Here is a 19,369-nt window from a genome sequence, read left to right as displayed (position 1 = left end):
GGATTTGAGTTGAGAAATAGAAACGCCTTACTGCACATAAACAAGGTAATGGTAAGATTGGACCTGGAATATTGCAGTTATAGTCTCCTTACTGAATAGGAGATCCGTTTATCTTAGAAGATGTGAAGTGAGGTTCATTAGGCAGATACTGAAGATGTTGTACAAAGCGAGAGATTGATTCTGTATTCATTAAAGTTTAGGAGAATGAGAGGGTATCTGATTGAAACAAATAAAATTCCAACAAGGTTGCCAGTTGCTAGCAGGATATTGGGGAGTTTGAAATCAGGGATCAGAGTCTCAGGATACAGGCAGACTGAGGTGAGGAAATCTTACTTCACTCAAAGGGTGGGCAACCTGTGGAATTCTCTTTCATAGAAGGCTTTAGAGACCAGGAAATGGAGTGTACTCAAGAAAGTGATTGATAAAGTTTTAGGTATTAAAGGCATCAAGGAGTATGGAGTGAAAACAGGAATATGGCATTGAGATAAAGGATCAACCATGATCATATTGAACAGTGGAGCATACTGGAACAGTCAAATACCCCTACTCCTGCTCCGACTTTACACACTTCTACAATAATTAATGGCGCATTTTAATTTTCTATGCTTGTCCTTTTTTGATGAATTTTCCTCAATTCTATTTACATATAACAGCCTTTATTTCATGGTAGCAGGCAGCACAGAGAGTGCTGTTACAATAATTATTTTCATGGGTTTGAGTGAGGGTTGAAGCCTTTTCCCTGGTTTCTTTTATAATCCATCCAACTCGACTTTTCAGTAAAATGCTTTAAAGAAACTATTGTTACACTTTAGCCTCCAAAGAGGTGTTCTTTAAAAAGTGGGAAGAATCCGTTCTATTTTAGAAACTGAAGAAGATAGAAAACAGAATTTCCTCAGCAAAGGAATTAAATTTGAAATAAATGTGTAGTAATTTGTGGGTTGTTACATATCAACTCATTAATCTATGCTTGAGTTGCTTTGTGGGCATTGATTGCTTGTCCCTAGTTACCCTTGAGAAGATGGTGGTGAGTTGCCTTCTTGACTCACTGCAGTCCTAAACACAGATGCTTGAAAGATAGTCTTACAGCAGATACTTTATTTTCAGTACGGTGAAGATAATTCAGGATACTGTGCCTTCCACCAGTTAGAATTTACATTTCATGCGCAAGTTTATAAATTTACATCTAGCAGATTGCTTGGAACTGTGAGGTTATAATGTCATGGCAAGAAAAGCCAGATATCTAGGGGTTGAGTGGACATAGAAGCAACTATGCGTCTTCTCAGCAGTCAGATTGAATGATTGTGAAATTAACAATGCAAGAAGCAGGGCAGAGTGTAATATAAACCCAGTGTGAAATTAGGTGGAGAGTGTAAAAACCAATGCATTCAGTGGGAGAGTGCAAACATACAGAAAAGATTTTAAAGGCACCATTTTATATTGACATATTTGCAACCTACTACAATGAAACACTTACGGACTCACACTTGCAACAGTCAGTTTTCTGTGCCAGCACCATTTCCTGAAGTTGGCATTTATCACATCTTTTTGTAAAATTAAAAGTACTTGAGTGGAATTGAACAAGGCTTGACTTTGTAGAATGATTTCGATTGATTCTGCTGTGCAAGTACGGCAACTGCATTTCACTGCTGAGGCAAACAGCAACATGTTGGTTTCACAAACAGTGGAAAAGCACAACTCAAACAGCTATTTTTGATATTTCTGTTTGAATGACTCACCTGCCTTCATGTGAAGTTGTTGTATTATTTGTGCATAAATTTTAATGAAAGATTGATGCAGCACTGTTCGTGATTTAAAGATGCACCAAAGTGCTCCACCATTGAACATTGTGATGTAGGAAAACACAACAGTTGATTTGCCCACAGCAAGGCCCTATAAGTCTTCATGTCACTTTGACAGCAATTTATGATCTGTTGCATACTCTTGTATCTTTTAAGTCCTTCTGTCATTGGAATGGGAACACTTCCACTGTTTCCTCTAATTCTTCTCTGTCTTTGGTTCTGCCATTTTGACTTACGCTTCAGATCTGTGCATTAAAGAAAGGACCAAACAGCTATTTATTGGGTAAAAGCACATTGGAGTCCATACAGACCAAGAGAGTACCCAGTTCAACTACAATTAGAGTTGGACAGTAAGCGTCAATAGTTCTGAATTTGGGAGGGGCAAGTTAGCAAGAAAACGTTTTTTGTTTGGTCATTATTGAATGACCTGTGTGTCTGGTCTGACTCTTGACAATTCCCACCATTGAGTAGCTTGTCACACTCATTTTTTCAGGAGAAAGTGAGGGCTGCAGATGCTGGAGTTCAGAGCTGAAAATGTGTTGCTGGAAAAGCGCAGCAGGTCAGGCAGCATCCAAGGAACAGGAGAATTGACGTTTCGGGCATAAGCCTGAAGAAGGGCTTATGCCCAAAACGTTGATTCTCCTGTTCCTTGGATGCTGCCTGACCTGCTGCGCTTTTCCAGCAACACATTTTCAACACTCATTTTTTCAGGTCACCTGAGAGAAAGAGCTGCTTTGATGAGCTTCTATTACCTCTCGACCTTTGCATTCCAACATGGCTCAGCAGTCTGAGAGTAATGGATCAATTTTATCTTTTGACATTTGCACATTGTGATATCAGAGAAGTAACGTTGTTTTCCTTTTTGTTTCTCATATGATCTAAAATGCTCTTCATCCTTACTTTGGTATTCTTGCAAATGTTGTGATGAGTTCAAGACGAAAGGCTTCAACAAAGCTGGTCTTCCTTCAGTAAACTCTTGCGTTCAATGTTTTAGCTTAAATGAAAACTCGATCTTATAACTAAATTTTATTCATCCAAATGCACAGGGCTGGATTTCCATGAAGATTTGCATGGAATTGGATCAAAAGAAGGTCTGAAAGGACGGAAACTCCAAAAGGCAATTGAGAGTTTTGCTTGGAATATCACAGTGTTAAAAGTAAGTACCTTCTATTATTTATGCTGTTACAGAACTCCCATAACAGCCATTGTGTGTGGTTTGCTTTATTTCCTGGATTGGAATAGTATACTCCAGAAAGCCAGTTGTTTCAGGATGGAACAACATCTCTACCCACTTGTATATTTATTTGCAAAATTACGCATTGCTGGCATAAGCATCTAAATCTGGCCAGGTTTTAATCAGTCAGTATTTACAGGGGCTCAAATGAACCCTTAAGTAAATTCCCTTCTTATTCTGTCTCCTTGTGCCTATAGGCAGACGAACATGCGTCTACGTCTGTTTCCATATCTGTTTTTTTCTAGAACAGGTCACCAGCCTGCTGTCAGAGGCTGTAACTTAAGGGGCACCAGCCACATCAAGCATGAATGATCAGGACGCTCTTAATTGTCCACCACAAGCTTATTGGGATTTGTAAGGTTGATGATCACCCTGTACGGCCATGTTACAAACATACCTTTCAGGGCCATCAAGCTCTGGATTGTGTGTTGAATGCAGAACTCAGGGTAGGGATGCTATCATTGTGTCTAAATCCTCCTGCTTCATGCCGTCACTTGTATACAAGTAAGTGTCGTTGATATGATTTTGATACAAGTGTGTTGAATATGTACATTTGTTAGTGGTGGCTTTGTGTGTGAAATAATGTACACACTCAATGAGGATTACAATCAGGAAGGGACAACCATCCCAGCAAAGAGATACAATGCAATTTGAAGATTATGAAAAAGTCCTGGCATTAGTGTAAAGTCACATTGTTGGAGATGTGTTCATAATTTGCTGGCTGAATAGACAGCACCTTATAAGATAATGTGGTGAGATGAACTTCTTTTTGCCATCCATTATGTCACCAATTTTTACAAAGGAAAGACAAGATTGTTCACCATTCAAAACAAGAGGATATTTTTTACATGTTGTATTTTAACTCATTGATCTGTGCTGCAACACTGTTGAAACCTGTATCCATAGGAATCCTCACATTGATTTGCTTATGATTTGCACTCAGTGTACAGTGAACAATAAACTCAATGTACTCTATCAAAAATGCTTTAACTGAATTGCTTTTCTTAAAATATAAGATGGAATAGGTTATACATATTTGCTGCATTGAATCTTTTAGTTAAAGTATTTCAACAGTATGTGAACTAATGCTTGAAAATGCCATGTCAATGTAAGATACAAATGACATGATCAACAACCTCATCAAATAAAGTGTTAACTAATAGAGTCATGGAGTCATGCAGCACAGAAACAGACCCTTAGGGCCAACCAGTCCATACCAACCCTAATCCCAAACTAAACTAGTCCCACCTGCATGGTCCATATCCCACCAACCATTTCTTAAAATGTTGTTGATTTGTGATAGATTGGGACTGAAGTAACAAGTCAAATAAAATAATTTGTATTTTGTGCAAACTCTACAATAGAACAGTAATCAGTTTTTGTGTTGTATGCAATTTGAAGGAACTCAGATTCAGAAATGTTAGGTTTAAATTCTATGATGTCAATATAGTTAGTTTTAAAATATCGGCTTTAATTCCAGTGATAGGACCATAATGAATGACAGAAACATAAGGCTTCAATAATCTGAATCATCTCACAGTCAGTTTCAGAAGTACAAGGTTCAGTGGAATATTCACTAGCTCCTTTCCAGCACTGTAAAGTTCAGCAAACAAATTTCATTGCTTTTATCTGGGTCATTCTCTGCCCCTTCCTTTACTTTAAGGATGAAGGAAAAAGTCCAAATGAAGTTTAGTCCCTCATCATTCTGTTCCCGGCTCCATGTACCTCGTATCCCTTAGTAATTCTGGATATCACAAACCTATTGATCACAGACTTGAAGATAACATCAGTGGATACTGTGGAATGAGAATACCAAACTCTCAGCACACTTGCATGAAGAAAAGATTGTCAATTTCATTCCTGGAGGGTCTGGTTCTGACTTTTTTTTAAACTATGTTCTCTAATCCTAGATTCCCTAACTAGCAGAAATAGTTAATCTATCTTTGCTGACCCTTTAATATCAAGGAAAATCAGATCAAATGACCACTTTAGAATTTCTAAATTCCAGAAAATATAATCCTAATCCATGTAATCTCTCCTGGTAATTTAATCCTTAAAGTCCAGGCACCTTTCTGGTACACTGTACTCCAGCTAAGCTATATCCTTTTAAGGTGGGATGCCCATGACTTTGTATTTAAGGCATGGGTTTGACCTCCTTGTACTCAGATCCGCTCAGCAACACACCATCAACCTTTTCTTTAGTTCTGTATTTGCATGCAACAAATAATAACTGAGGGTTTTGAGTTGTATGGATGTTCTAGAATTGTTTCTGGTGGCACCCTGATGTCACAGAATATTGTGAAATGATTTTTTCACAGGCAGTGGATGAAGTGGAGACTATTGTACCCCTTATGGGAAAAAATTGGATAAATATTTCAAGCAGAGGGTGATGCATTAATTGTCTTCACAAAGAAGTGACACACGCAAAAATGGCAGAATGGTCTAACAGTTTTTTAAAAATTTCTTGTGCTTCTTTATGATGAAGAGTTCCAGACAGTAGAGTACATTCAACTCAGTTAAACACTTGAACTTTTCAACCACGGTTGTTTTAACACAATGGACGTGTGTGTGTTTATGTGGGTGGCAGGGGGTGTTGTGCAGAGGCTCCTTTGTAATTAGAATTCCGCCAAAGTGGAATCCCTGAGGGCAAACTCATGACCGACCAACAGATAACTAAGAGCATTGACCATTACAGAGATTGATGCAAACTTCATAATTTACATGGCTTTTTTAAAAAAAAACAAGTAAATTAGAGTTACTGTTCCAGACTTGTAGTTTTGTGGCCAATTTTGTACTTACTGAGATGAGGAATGTTGGTGCAGAACACTTCTGACATTTAGATATAATATCAGGCAATCCTAGGTCACGAGTGACTGTGGACTGTGTGACAAAGTGCTCACCAATCTGTCTCCACCTAAGAAGATCTCTGATTGCATCTCTGCTACATTTTATCACTTTCTTCACAGGATTCACCAGTTTTGCACTTCAGCCTTGCACTACTTTCTATTGGATTGCTAGCATTTGAATTTATTTCATACAGGATCACAGTGTCAATCTGAAAAGAAAGGATTTAGACCAGCAATCTAGATTGCATTAGAACCATAGGCTCAATTTTTGAAAGGCCTGCAGCTAACCCACTGTGTCCCATCCACTGTGTGATTTCGCATTCCCATTGCCTGCTTTAAAGCCAATTATTGCAATGCAATTGAATGACCTCAGTTATAACAGAGCAAGCAACCAGCCGGAGGTTACCCGCAGTCTCTCCACAAAGGGCATGACAACTTTGAGGTGTCTTCTTTGTCTCTGTGACAATAAGAGTCTCTGTTTAAAACAGACCTGGATGGATCATTTGCTGTAGACAATGAGGCTTTTTGTCTCATAGAATTGCTATTAATGGTAGAGAATAAGAATCTATTGATAGGATTTTGGAATGTGATCAAATTGGAAAATGTGTGAAGACTTTGGACTTGCTACAAGAGTTTTGTTTCCCCCTTTGAAACAATGATTCCCTTCAGTGGCTTACAAAGTGAACAAGTTGGAGTGCTACAGGAATAATGTGAAGAGCTAGATAATTAATCAAAGAGTTTCAGCATTAAAGGGCCAGAATAACAAATAGATTATTATTCTTTTAGTTGTATGATTGATTCCAGTATTTATTTCATCTAATTACTTAAATAATATTGAATGCTGAGGAACTAATCTTTGCAAGCATAACTCAATTTGGGTTTATTTTGAAGACACATTTGAAATTGATGAACTCATTGAGACAGGACCTCTTCAGTTTATGACTTTCAGTCATTTGATGAACTCTGAAATGAAAACAGAAGCGGTGAATGCAGGAAATACGAGGTTGATCAGAAAATGTAGTGGGAACTGACCAAAGTTTATGTTTCAGGTGCAGATACACTCACAACATGTAAATTGGTCCCATTCTCTCCATACATGCCGGTTGAGCTGCTGAGTTCTTCCATCATTTTCTGTTTCTGTGTCCAGTTTCTGCAGTGTTTGGACTTCTGCTGATCTTGAGAGATTAAGTCTTAAGTTAATGGCATGCTACTATCAGGGTGTTTCAGTGATTGTGGTAGGTCTTGTAAATTTGCTGCCCAGTGTCACTGGGAACACTGTCAATGTGAGAACGAGTGCACCCTCCCCTTTCTAAGGCAGCTAGGGATGGGCAAATCCATGGGTTCACACTAGATTCATTTACAAAAAAAAACTGAAAAGAAAGAGTCAGTATCAGCAGCTAATTTTGAAACCACAAGGTATAGTTTCCTTTTCATCATCTGTGTGATGATCTGCCAGGGCAAATTGACACCCCATCATAGAAACCAACCAGTGTCTGAACTGTTCAAGTCGGAAAGTGAAAATGCTTCCCTACTTCCCATTTCTCAAGCCTAAAGCAGATGGAGCAAAGAGTTTACGTCATTGATCATTTTACAAAAAGTATTGACATTAGTTCTTTTATTAAGAGATTATTTTCTCTATCTTTGGGGATAATATGCTTGTGATTTGTTTAATTGCATCCTTTAACAGCAGTGTTTGTGGCTTCTGTTTATCTATACCTTATTATCTCTATATCTCTATCTACCCTGTAAGAGTTTTTGTATCAACATATGCATCTTGCTTTATCTTTATATCTGCACCTCAACCTATCAGTTCACAAGTGTAACTAACTGTTCCTGTTTATCGTTCTTAATGTAATATCTCCGAAGGTTTGTGATTGAGGGACATGAGTCTTGGGGAGGGTGAGCGGAGTGCTTCAGGCGTCGCATTTCAGAGAATTTCTGTGAACGGGGTTCCGGATTATCACGAAGCTGGAAAAAAATTAACTGTGGAATCTAACCCAGAAATAGGAGCCCATCTAAGCTGTGGCGAGCAGCTCTTAGCTCAAGCTCACTGTATTCACCAGAAAAGCTGTACTGGCTCACAGGAAAATAAATATAAACCCCGCCTGTAGCATTTCCTCATTTAGAAACACTTTTTAATAAGCTGAAGGTTATTGTGCTGCTCAGCTTTTATTAGAGGAAGTGTAATCTCCACTTGTACATAGGGTAAGGGAAAGAAGTGAAGGGCATGAGCTAGGGCTTGGGAAAAACTCAACCGTTGGTCGTGCACAGGTCACCCATCCATGACCTTGCCTAAGACTTTTGACATTTTATCCAGGGGTTGGGGTTTGCACTGTATTTTGAGGGCTGCTATGGAAAGGGTGAGAGTTGTTGGTGTTCAGTTAAACTGATTAGAAGTTCCTCTCAGTTCAGCAACTTAGCAGCTCAAGTCATTCAAATGCCATGAAAACCTCAGCCCTCCATCTCCCTCAACATCCCCTCTACACTTCTCAACAGCCACTCATATGATCAATGGTGTTTCTATGCTATTCTATATATCCTTTATAATCACTAACACTGTGTTAACTATATGCAGTCATTTGGAGTCTTGCAGTAGCAATGGGAGTCATTTTAAATCATTGCAAAAGAAAATAAATCTTGAATTCAAACATATATTTTCTGACAAGTTAGTTAAAAGTGTCGACTCCAATGTAAATAGATCATAATCACTTAAAGAAGAAGGGCTTATACCCGAAACATCAATTCTCCTGCTCCTTGGATGCTGCCTGACCTGCTGTGCTTTTCCAGCAACACATTTTTCAGCATAATCACTTAAATGCCTATTGCTTTGTAAACAAACTAATCACATCAAAGGCATACTCTGTTATTACAACCTGTTAAATCTGTCAAATATTTGTGGATCAATAGATCATTTGTTCATCATTGATTTGGCATAAGCTTTTGAAATCCAGCCAAGCATTCTTAATAGGTACACCAATCACAACAAAAGGTTCCAGCTGTAATGCCTGAAACTGACAGATCAGCTGGTTTCTCATTTCCATTTCTAAGCAGAGAATGCGCAAGTCAAAAGGCAGAGCAGCTGCCAAAATTTCTTTCCACTTTTAAAAGCATGGCTTTAACATCCAGTGTTGGCAGATGATTTAAATCATGGTCCAAAACATGACAGCAAAGGCTGACAAGATTTCTAAAACATATGTTTTTAATATGTTATGGCACTTTTTACAATTGGAAAAACATTGACAGCAATTATGCAATGCTGATCAATTAAGGACCAATGCCTAAAATGAATCACTGCATTAGAAGGTATACACAATGCGGTAGAGCACATAATTGTGATATGTGAAGGACCAAACCATTTCACATTTAGGTTTCAGAATTTCTGGTTCATTACACTTCCCCAGTTGTCGCAGTCTTTCCAAGGATACTCCTCTGTAGGTTTTCCAATACACTGCATCACCACACAAATTTGATCCTGACAAATCAGCATCTCTATTTCCATCTGTTGATAGAAAATATAGCAACCCTGTGATTTTCTGAACAGACGTCTGTTGAGATAGAGCCCCATATCTGGCCTAAAAAATGCCATAGCCTAACTTCTTGGCCTTAGGTGATTGGCACAGGATAGTGTGAATGCTGTGAGACAATAATTATACATGGGATTGGCATGGACCAAATGGAGATTTTGGCCCCGGACTCCATTAGTGACTCTGCTTGTGGTTGAAAACCACATGGTGGTATTCCAGCCAATTCCATGTCTCTGATCCCTCCCTGGTGTGATATGTTGCAAGAAACAAAATTTTTTCACACCAGCAAGTATTTTGGATCAGGAATACTGCCTGGAAATGTGGTGGAGGCAGGCTCAATGGAGGCATTAAAGAGGATATTGGATGATTATTTGGATAGAAATAGTTTGCAAAGATATTAATGGAAAAGCAGGAGATTGGCAGCAGGAAATGACATACGTTTGAAGGGCTGGCACAGTCACAATGGACTGAATGGCCACCTGCGCCATAATGATTCGGTGTTTCAGGAACTTAACCGCATTTTTCTTATTTGAGTGGATCTCAGAAAGTTGCTTCTCAATCCATATCCATGTGGCCACAAGATCTGATTGAGGGGAAATTGTTGGTAATGTTTAATAATTGGAGAGCTGTCTGAACTGGCTGTGAGTTTGGAAGGATGTGTGGCGAAATAGTATTTGCTTCACACCAGAACAGAGCTGAATTAACAGCATGCACATGTCCCTGAGGGATGGGAGGTGACTGTTTGCTTACAGCTTTCAAAAACCTTTATATTAAAATGGTAGGCAACAGTATTGGTGATTAATAGATATTTAAAGCAATCAATAGCATTTTACGCCTGGGGCAAACAGCTTTATGAATTTACTGTTAATTAGGGATTTCTTCATGACACAGCCTTCAGATCGCATCATTCCAGTTCCCAAGGTACTGGAGGGTATCCACCTTCCCATAGTTTTCCTGAAATTTGGGTTTAACTGAGGCAAATCATGGAATGAGTGTGCGCATATGTGGATCTTTGTGGATAGTGGATTGTAGTCAGCCCTGCCCTTAGTTTTCCTCTTGAGTAAAAAAGCCTGAGGAATGTTTTCCTTTACAAAAAGAAACAGTGTCATTCTAACTGTACAACAGGGGTACAGTTATTACTGTGTTTCCCTAAGCAAGAATATGCTGTGACAGAACTCTAAAACTTCCAAATGCAGAGAATTTTGAAAGGGAAGATGGGCGTGCAGGTTTGGATGTTTAGACTATGTGTGTGGTGCCGCTCTGTGGTGACTTTGAAGCATGACACACCATAACTCTCCTGTCTACTTGATCAGTTTGCCTCCAAAAGTCCCTGAGCTAACACTACCACAGAGGGAACTATTTTAATAGGATAGAGTGATCAGAACAAAATGCGAATCAATGAGATTGCCGGGCAGGTGCAGCTCCCAATGTGTGTTTGCCTGCTGGGGATCGCTTTCCCTTCAACCCTCTTGTTAATAGCACCCAAAATAAATGCTGTCCCACAGGCGGTTGCTTGTTTATTCTATGCTGAAACCCTTTATCCACAACTATCTCATTCCTAATTGCCCTTGGGAGTGTGGTGGTGAACTGCTGTAGAGCTAGGTAGCTGGCTGGACTTTTTCAGAGGGCAGTTGGAATTGAGGGTTAGGACTGGGTCAAGACAACAGATTTTAAAGTATGTTAATGAACCAGATGGGTTTTTGCAACAATCTGGTAGCATTGTGGTCGCTTTGTCAACACTATCAGATGGTTAGCACTGCTGCCTCACACCACCAGGGAGTCAGGTTTGATTCCAGCCTCAAGTGTCTGTCTGTGTGCAGTTTGCACATTCTCCCCGTGTCTTGTGAGTTTACTGCAGGTGCTCTGGTTTCCTCCCATAGTCCAAAGATGTGTAGTTTAGGTGGATTGGCCATGCTAAGTTGCCCCATAGTGTCCAGAGATGTGCATACTAGGGGGACTATACATGGGGTAGGGTAGGGGGATGGATCTGGGTGGGATGCTGTTTGGAGGGGTGGCGTGGACTCAGTGTCCTACTTCCATTCTGTAGGGATTCTATGATTTTTTTCCCCAAACATATTTAATTAACTGTTAGTAAATTCCCCAGCTGCCGTGGTGGGATTTGAACTCTTTTTATTTTGCTCAGGATCATTAGACCATGTCCCTTGACTACTCATTCATGCTGTCTTTCTGTCTCTAGAAATGCGAGAAGCAGACAAAGCACATTTTTATTTCTGTAGCTTATTCTTCCTGGAACAGGTCACAAGCCTGAAGCTAGAGGCTGTAGCTGGAGGGGCACCATTCCACATCAAGCGTGGCCGTCCAGGCGACTCTCCCCATCATACTGCCCTCTAAAGGCAAATTGGAAAGATTCAAAGATTAGTAGTTAATCTTCCCTGACCACCAAGTCCTGAGTTTCTAACTCAACTAATACATGTATGCATGCATGACACTATAACACCTCCATTTACAATTATAGTTCATTAACATGATTACTGTGCAACCCATAATTGGGGTGGATTCAGTCCACCTCTGGTTGGTGATGGCCCCATTGGAACTCCTTTCCCAATGGAACAGTGAGTCTACCTGCACCAAATGGACAGCAGTGGTTCAGGAAAGCAACTGTCTACTCCCTTCTCAAGGGTAATTAGGGATGGGTCATGAATGCTGGGGTCCAGCCAGCAGTGCTCACATCCCATGAATAGATTAAAGAAAATTGAGCAGATAGGTATTGTGTCACAGCACTGTAGTTGTATTTGCCTGCTCATTCCCTCCCTTTCTCTTAGTCACCACCTCCTGGGAGAGTTGCGGAAGATGGGCGGGTTATTGGGTATTGACAGTGAAGGGACGAGGGCAAATGTGTCACAGAGGCAGATTATAAGAGGACCGAATGAGAAAATGAGAGATGCAAATTAATTGATATAGTATTGTGATATAGCTAGGTTTTGTGATGATTAGTGGAGTTACAATTAATTGATATAGAATTGTGATATAGTGAGGTTTTGTGATGATTAGTGGAGGTTCGTAAATCTGTGGAGAAAATGGTAAGAAACCTGCCTTTATTACAAGAGGATTGTAATCTTGGAGCAAAGGTACCTTACTGCCATTACAAAGCACCTCAGTGAGACCACACCGAGGGTATTGTGTGCAGTGTTTGTCTCCTTGCCTACAGAAAGATATAGAGGGAATACAATTGAAAGTTCAGCAACCTAATTTTGAGATGGAGCGATTGTCACAAGGAAAGATTAAATAGACTCTTGCTATATTCGTTGAAGTTTAGAAGAATGAGAGGTGATCTCATTCAGGAATGAAAAACAACCTTGCAGTCTTTGACAGGGGAGGTTGTTTCCTTTGGCTGGGATTTTGAGAGTCAGGGAACACAGTGTCAGAATAATGGGCAGGCTGTTCAGGACTGAGTTGAAGAGGAACATCATCAATAAGAAGGTGGTGATTCTTTGGCATTTTTAGCCACAGAAAGGTATGGAGGCTCAATCATTGTATGTGTTCAAGACAGAAATCAATAGATTTCTTTATGCTTTTACATGAAAAGGCTAGGAGGATATCTAGTATTGAAGTAGAAGATCAGCCATGGTCTCATTGGATAGCAGAGGGCTAAATGGCCTATTCCTGCTCTTGTTTCCTATGTTCTTTGGAAATGCTTAAATTACGGTACAAAAGTATGACCAGCTGTTCATGTCACCTTGATAAATGAATGCAAGTAGAAGTATAATCTTTGTGGGTATACAGTTGGGTATTATCCAGCGAAATTCAGACTGCTTTGTAAGATCCTTTCCAGGGAGTTCTGGTTGTGCAGCTGTGTCCTGCCTGAGGTCACTGTCCTTTGCTTCCCAGTGGTGTGTGCGACTACAGTGTTACCTTGCTGAAGGCAGTGATTAATGTGGTGGTTCCATATGTGCTGATAGCAGGTAGAAGGCTCTCGCAGAATGTGCATTGGGTCAGAACGGTACGACCACCGCTCCACAACCCATTCATCACTTCGGCACGCTTTATTGCCACAGTGACAATCACAGCCATGCACGATCATACCCTCACCTGGTGAGCATTCGATTGTGGGTAATTTCATGGGTCAGTAGACAAGTAGTGACATCCAGGACCATAAGATGAATTCCTTCTGTCCGGTAGCTCATAGTAATTGAAACTAACTGGAACCCTTCTTACTACTGCCCTGACTTGATCTATTGCTAATAAAGATTAGGCATCAAATTCCAGGAACACTTAGGACCATAAGATGCAGGAGCAGAAGCAGGCCATATGGCGATAGAATCTACTCTGCCATTCAGTGAGCTCATGATCATTCTCGACTCCACTTCCCTGCCTATTCCCAATAACCCTCGATTCCCATACTGATTAGAAAGCTGTCTGTCTCAATCTTGAATAAACTTAATGAACCAACCTCTATAGCCCTCAGCAGTAAAGAATTACACAAATTCACTACCATCTTTAAGAAGAAATTCCTTAAGAGGGCAGCTCCTTATTTTGTGATTATGCCTTGTGGTCCTAGACCTTCCCACAAGGAGTTGTAGACAAGGTAAAATTCAAGATCAGTGAGGTAATGTGACACTTAAGAACTAAAGGTCATTATTAGACTGGAAGGAGGAGGCCTGTCGCCAGGATGACACATGACACAAACACACACACAAATACATACACAAACACTCACACAAACACACATACATACACAAACACACACAAACATACACGCAAACACTCACAAACATACACACGCAAACACACACACACAAACATACACGCAAACACACACAAACACACACACAAACATAAATGCAAACACTCACACAAACATACATACACAAACACACACAAACACACACGCAAACACACATGCAAACACACACGCAAACATACATGCAAACACTCACACAACATACATACACAAACACACACACAAACATACACGCAAACACTCACACAAACATACATACACAAACACACACACAAACACACACAACATACATACACAAACACACACAAACACACAACATACATACACAAACACACACACAAACACACACAAACATACATGCAAACACTCACACAAACATACACACACAAACATACATGCAAACACTCACACAACATACATACACAAACACACACACACAAACACACACACAAACACACATACATACACAAACACACACAAACATACGCGCAAACACTCACAAACACTCACAAACATACACACGCAAACACACACACACAAACATACACGCAAACACACACAAACATACACACACAAACACACACACAAACATAAATGCAAACATACATACACAAACACACACAAACACACACACAAACACACACGCAAACATACATGCAAACATACATGCATACACTCACACAACATACATACACAAACACACACACAAACATACACGCAAACACTCACACAAACATACATACACAAACACACACACAAACACACACAAACACACACAAACACACACAACATACATACACAAACACACACACAAACACACACAAACATACATGCAAACACTCACACAAACATACACACACAAACACACACACAAACATACATGCAAACACTCACACAACATACATACACAAACACACACACACAAACACACACACAAACATACACGCAAACACACACACAAACATACACGCAAACAGACACACAAACATACATGCAAACACTCACACAAACATACATACACAAACACACACAAACATACACGCAAACACACACAACATACATAAACAAACACACACACAAACATACACGCAAACACTCACACAAACATACATACACAAACACACACACAAACATACATACACAAACATACACACAAACATACATACACAAACATACATACACAAACACACACACAAACATACATGCACAAACACACACACAATCCCCAACCTTTCCAAATTTAATCTGTCAAGTGCCCCACAAATCTCGTCTATGTCACTCAGTACCAAACAAGCTTGTCTTTTGTTTTCCTTTTATGGAAATTGATGACGAGAAGGTTAATGCAAAGGGCATGTGTGACATTAAACCCCTGATCTTACAGTACATACTGCATGAGAGCAGTGTCCTATCAAGGTTGAAATTTACTACTTGCTGTAAATGCCTTAACCCTCCCATAGTTGTCAGGTGCCGAAAATATATTGTAAGTTTGCAACTTTGAAGTGAGGATGTGATGACATGTATAAAAATAGTCACAAAATGAACTCCTTCCTGCTTCAAGGACAAGGTAAAATTCAAGATCAGTGAGGTAATGTGACACTCAAGGACTAAAGGTCATCATTGGAGAGGATGGAGGAGGCCTGTCACCAGGATGACATGTGCACACACACACATGCAAACATTTACGCAAACACACAATCACACAGACACAAACACAAACACACATACTCAAGCACACATGCAAATACTCACACAAACACAGATACTCACAAACACTCACACACAACCACATAAGCAAACACATATTTTGATTCTGACCTCCTGCCTGCACACTAAAATTAGGGAGGATGTGGGAAGCATGGTTCCTTGGTTGTTTCCTGTGCTCTAACTCCCTGTTTAAAGTAGCAAGAGGAAACCTTAGTGCTTAAGATAAGCCAGGTGATAAAATATTGCAAACAAAGATTGATTTCAATATAGAATAAAACCAAGTCATTAAACACACAGTGCTGCAATAAATACAACAAGAACAGGTCAGTCGGCAACAATGAAATAGCATGGTGGTCCTAGAGACAGACATCATAGATGGTGGCATTGTGGTAACATTATTGACTAGTGACCCAGAACCTCAAGCTAATGTTCTGGCACTTGATGAAATTTGAATCCGATGAAAATCTGGAGTAAAATGCTAGTCCAGTAGTGACTAGTATTAGTTACATTAATAGTAGCCATATAACTATTGTTGTAGAAACCAATCTGTATCATTTTCTTTCCTGTTATGGAAGGAAATCTGTCATTCTTACCTGGTGTGAACTACGTTTAACTCCAAACCTGCAGTAATATGGCTGCCTCTTATCTCCTAGTTAGGGAATAAACGCTGGCCTGGCCAGCGACACCCATATCCCATGGAATGAACAGAACAAATCTAGCTGTTTATTCTCCTTGTCATCAAGCCACCCCTTCACCCATGATCCATGTTTCTGACCACGTCCAGACTGGGATAATTGGAGGACCGCCCACCAACAGGCAGATAAGTTTTCTTGCTATCCAGTCAAGAAATTAATGACCTATCTTGCCCACTGGAGAGACAGGTAATTGGGGTGGTGTCAAATAGAGGCCCTTAAGTGGCCATTAATTGACCATTTGAAAACTTTAATTGACACCATTTGATTGCTGGCAAGTCTAGGTAATCGCCTATGGGTCTTGTCACCCAGCGTTTAATTGCAGGGGTGACAAGGAGGAGGTCAGTTTTTGACCGTGGCCAATTATTCCTGCTTCTCACCATTTCCAACCAGGGGAGATGGGGAGGGAGCATTCCACGCAAAAAGTCATTATGATGCAGTGGGCCATTCATCTATTCCATGACAGCTCTCTCTAGAGCAGTCAGATCATTCTCATTTCCCTGCTCTATCACTGTGTCCTTGAAAATTTATTTCCTTCAAGCATCCATTCCATTTCCTTTTGAAATTGTTCCTCATTTCAACTTCTACCTAGCAGTGCATTCCGGGTCATTACCATTCGAATAATAAAATAAAAATAAAATACTACATAAAATGTTTCGAGACCAATATGACTTCTTCAGAACTTTTTCAATTCTGAGGAAGTCATATTTGACTCAAAGTTAACTCTGTTTCTCTCTCTACAGATGCTGCAAGACCTGCTGAGTCTCTCCAACAATTTCTGTTTCAGTACTGCTTGATTAGTCCTGGGTATTTGTTACACTGTGCATTGACTCTGCTGTGGCAGGTGGGAGGGATATTAACAGAGCTGGTACTTTGTGTGAGTAACCACCATGTGTTTTTGTCTAATTCAGGGTCAAGCAGATCTCCTGAAGCATGCAAAAAATGAGGCGTTGGATAACCTGAGACAGATCCACTATGCAGCACAGTCTTGTGGCATCAGTAAGAATGGCTCAATGTCTCCAGACCTGTTCAGAACAAAGGGGATTCTGGAGAGCATTCCTGAAAGTGAAAATACAAGTGACAATGGGTCTTGCTGACCCCAACGGACATGGAAATGATAGGAAATTGTAAATAATACACACTTACACGTTCACATTCTTGCTTGAGCCCTCTCAGCCACTGACAGGTGATTTTGTTAGACATGTATTGGATTTGACAGTAGCCTTAATAACATTTCATCCTAGACACAAGGCCATGTACTCTGCAGTGGTGCTGCTTTTGGGAGTCACCACGACTCAGTGCTTGAGAGCAGTGCTAGTCTCTTAGTTGTATCAATGACAGCACACCCAAGTCAATGTGTGGCTCCCCAAGTTGCTCTCGGCGTAGTTATAATGGCAGGACTTGAATATAAGCCTGTAGTTCCTTCCACATGCAGTGAGCTCTTAATCTTAATTGTGCCACTGTGGACACTGGCTAAGTGGAAGCTAGCTCTTTCTCTATAGAAACCAAGGGGAAACAAAAGTCCATAGCATCAATAAATGTCAATGTTGAATAGTTGCATTTTAGTGAAATACTGTTACATGGAAGCTGGGGTACTGTCTCTGGATGGACACTTAGCGACAGATGGAGCAGCAGGTCTGCTGGAGGTCAAAGGCCCCATAATATTCTGGATACTTTCCAGGTATATTTCAGTAAGCAGGTATGATTGAGAAATCTTATGTTTCAGCTATTGACTCGGGATGGGTGACAATCCAGCCCAAACGATGTAACAAAATGTATCTGGAAGCTTTATTGTAGGTCAACCATGTGTGCCACATTCCCACCGATGTTTATCTCAGTTCGAATCTGAGATTGGAAATCGAGCTCCTTTTTTATCACCAGCAATGCAAAGCAATCATTATTTCAGTGGAGAGGAACAATGCGTGCCTCCACTGTAAATCAGTCACTGTGCTCCCATTTCAGTTTCACTTCAAAGGCACTCGTCAGATCCAAATCACTGTCTCAATTCCGGTTATTGTGACTAGACAGTTATAAGGAATCTCATTTCCACCCACCCAGTAATGTGCATCTGTGTAATAAAGCCATGCAAAATAATATTTATGTTTCTCATTCTGAATTTTGACATAAATGCTTTCTGAAATCTCGTTTGCCTGTTTACTTCAGCTGCTGAGCAGGAGTGAATGAAAGTCATTTACCACCTTAGCAGGAGTCATTTCAGGCACGTTAATAGTCATGACCTTTAAAACTAATGAACTACAATGCTGGTAGATACCTCTGGACTTGACACAGCGGTAGCATTTGACCACCCATGTATAAAGAAGATGGGCAGAAGAATTTTATTTTAGTATTTTAGTTTTTTGTTGAGTTTTCCAGTGATGTCATTATGCTGCTATTAAAGAAAAAGCATTATAAATAAAGTAACTGTTCTTCCAGCTATATGGAGTGTAATACTTGGCACAATTCAGCGCGAACAGAAGGAATTGGTTGAAAATGAGTGATTGCCATGCATTCACTGATGCAGCCAACTGTGCTGTGATTAAAAATTATTTTTTTCTCTAATGGAATAGAAATTGCAGGTTACAAAATGCCAGCCATGTGAGAAATCTTTCGAATTTTTGAGTGAATAAACATCTTTGCCCAACATGACAAGAATGTGTAACTCACTCCCACTGGTTGAAGTGAATTGTATATCAGCATCTAAGGGGATTCTAGACAAGCATGCAAGGGAAAAGGGAGGGTTTTTGTGGTGCAGTGGTAGTGAACCTATTTCTGAGCTAGAAGATCCATGTTCAAGCCCCACTTGTCCCAGAGGTATATCACAGCATGTTCAAACAGGTTGATTAAACCATGGGAGAAAAGAGAATGGGA

General features: G+C 40.1%; 1 protein-coding gene across 1 annotated transcript in view; it reads left to right on the top strand.

The window, feature by feature from the left end:
• LOC122539850 (inactive phospholipase C-like protein 2) overlaps positions 1-18,937 on the top strand; it is a 226,613-nt gene extending 207,676 nt beyond the window's left edge. The window contains exons 5-6 of the mRNA XM_043674966.2: positions 2,846-2,955; positions 17,413-18,937. Of these exons, the coding sequence (XP_043530901.1) occupies positions 2,846-2,955; positions 17,413-17,598 (296 nt within the window). The 3' untranslated portion in view covers positions 17,599-18,937. The remainder of the gene's footprint in view (positions 1-2,845; positions 2,956-17,412) is intronic.
• The last annotated feature ends 432 nt before the right edge of the window (positions 18,938-19,369 follow it).

This window comes from Chiloscyllium plagiosum, unplaced genomic scaffold (assembly GCF_037043375.1).
Source record: "Chiloscyllium plagiosum isolate Xiang-an unplaced genomic scaffold, Cpla_swu_hap1 HiC_scaffold_32, whole genome shotgun sequence".
In the NCBI taxonomy this organism is placed as follows: Eukaryota; Metazoa; Chordata; class Chondrichthyes; order Orectolobiformes; family Hemiscylliidae; genus Chiloscyllium; species Chiloscyllium plagiosum.
Note: the sequence above shows the minus strand (reverse complement) of the source record. Positions and strands in the feature narration are given on the sequence as shown.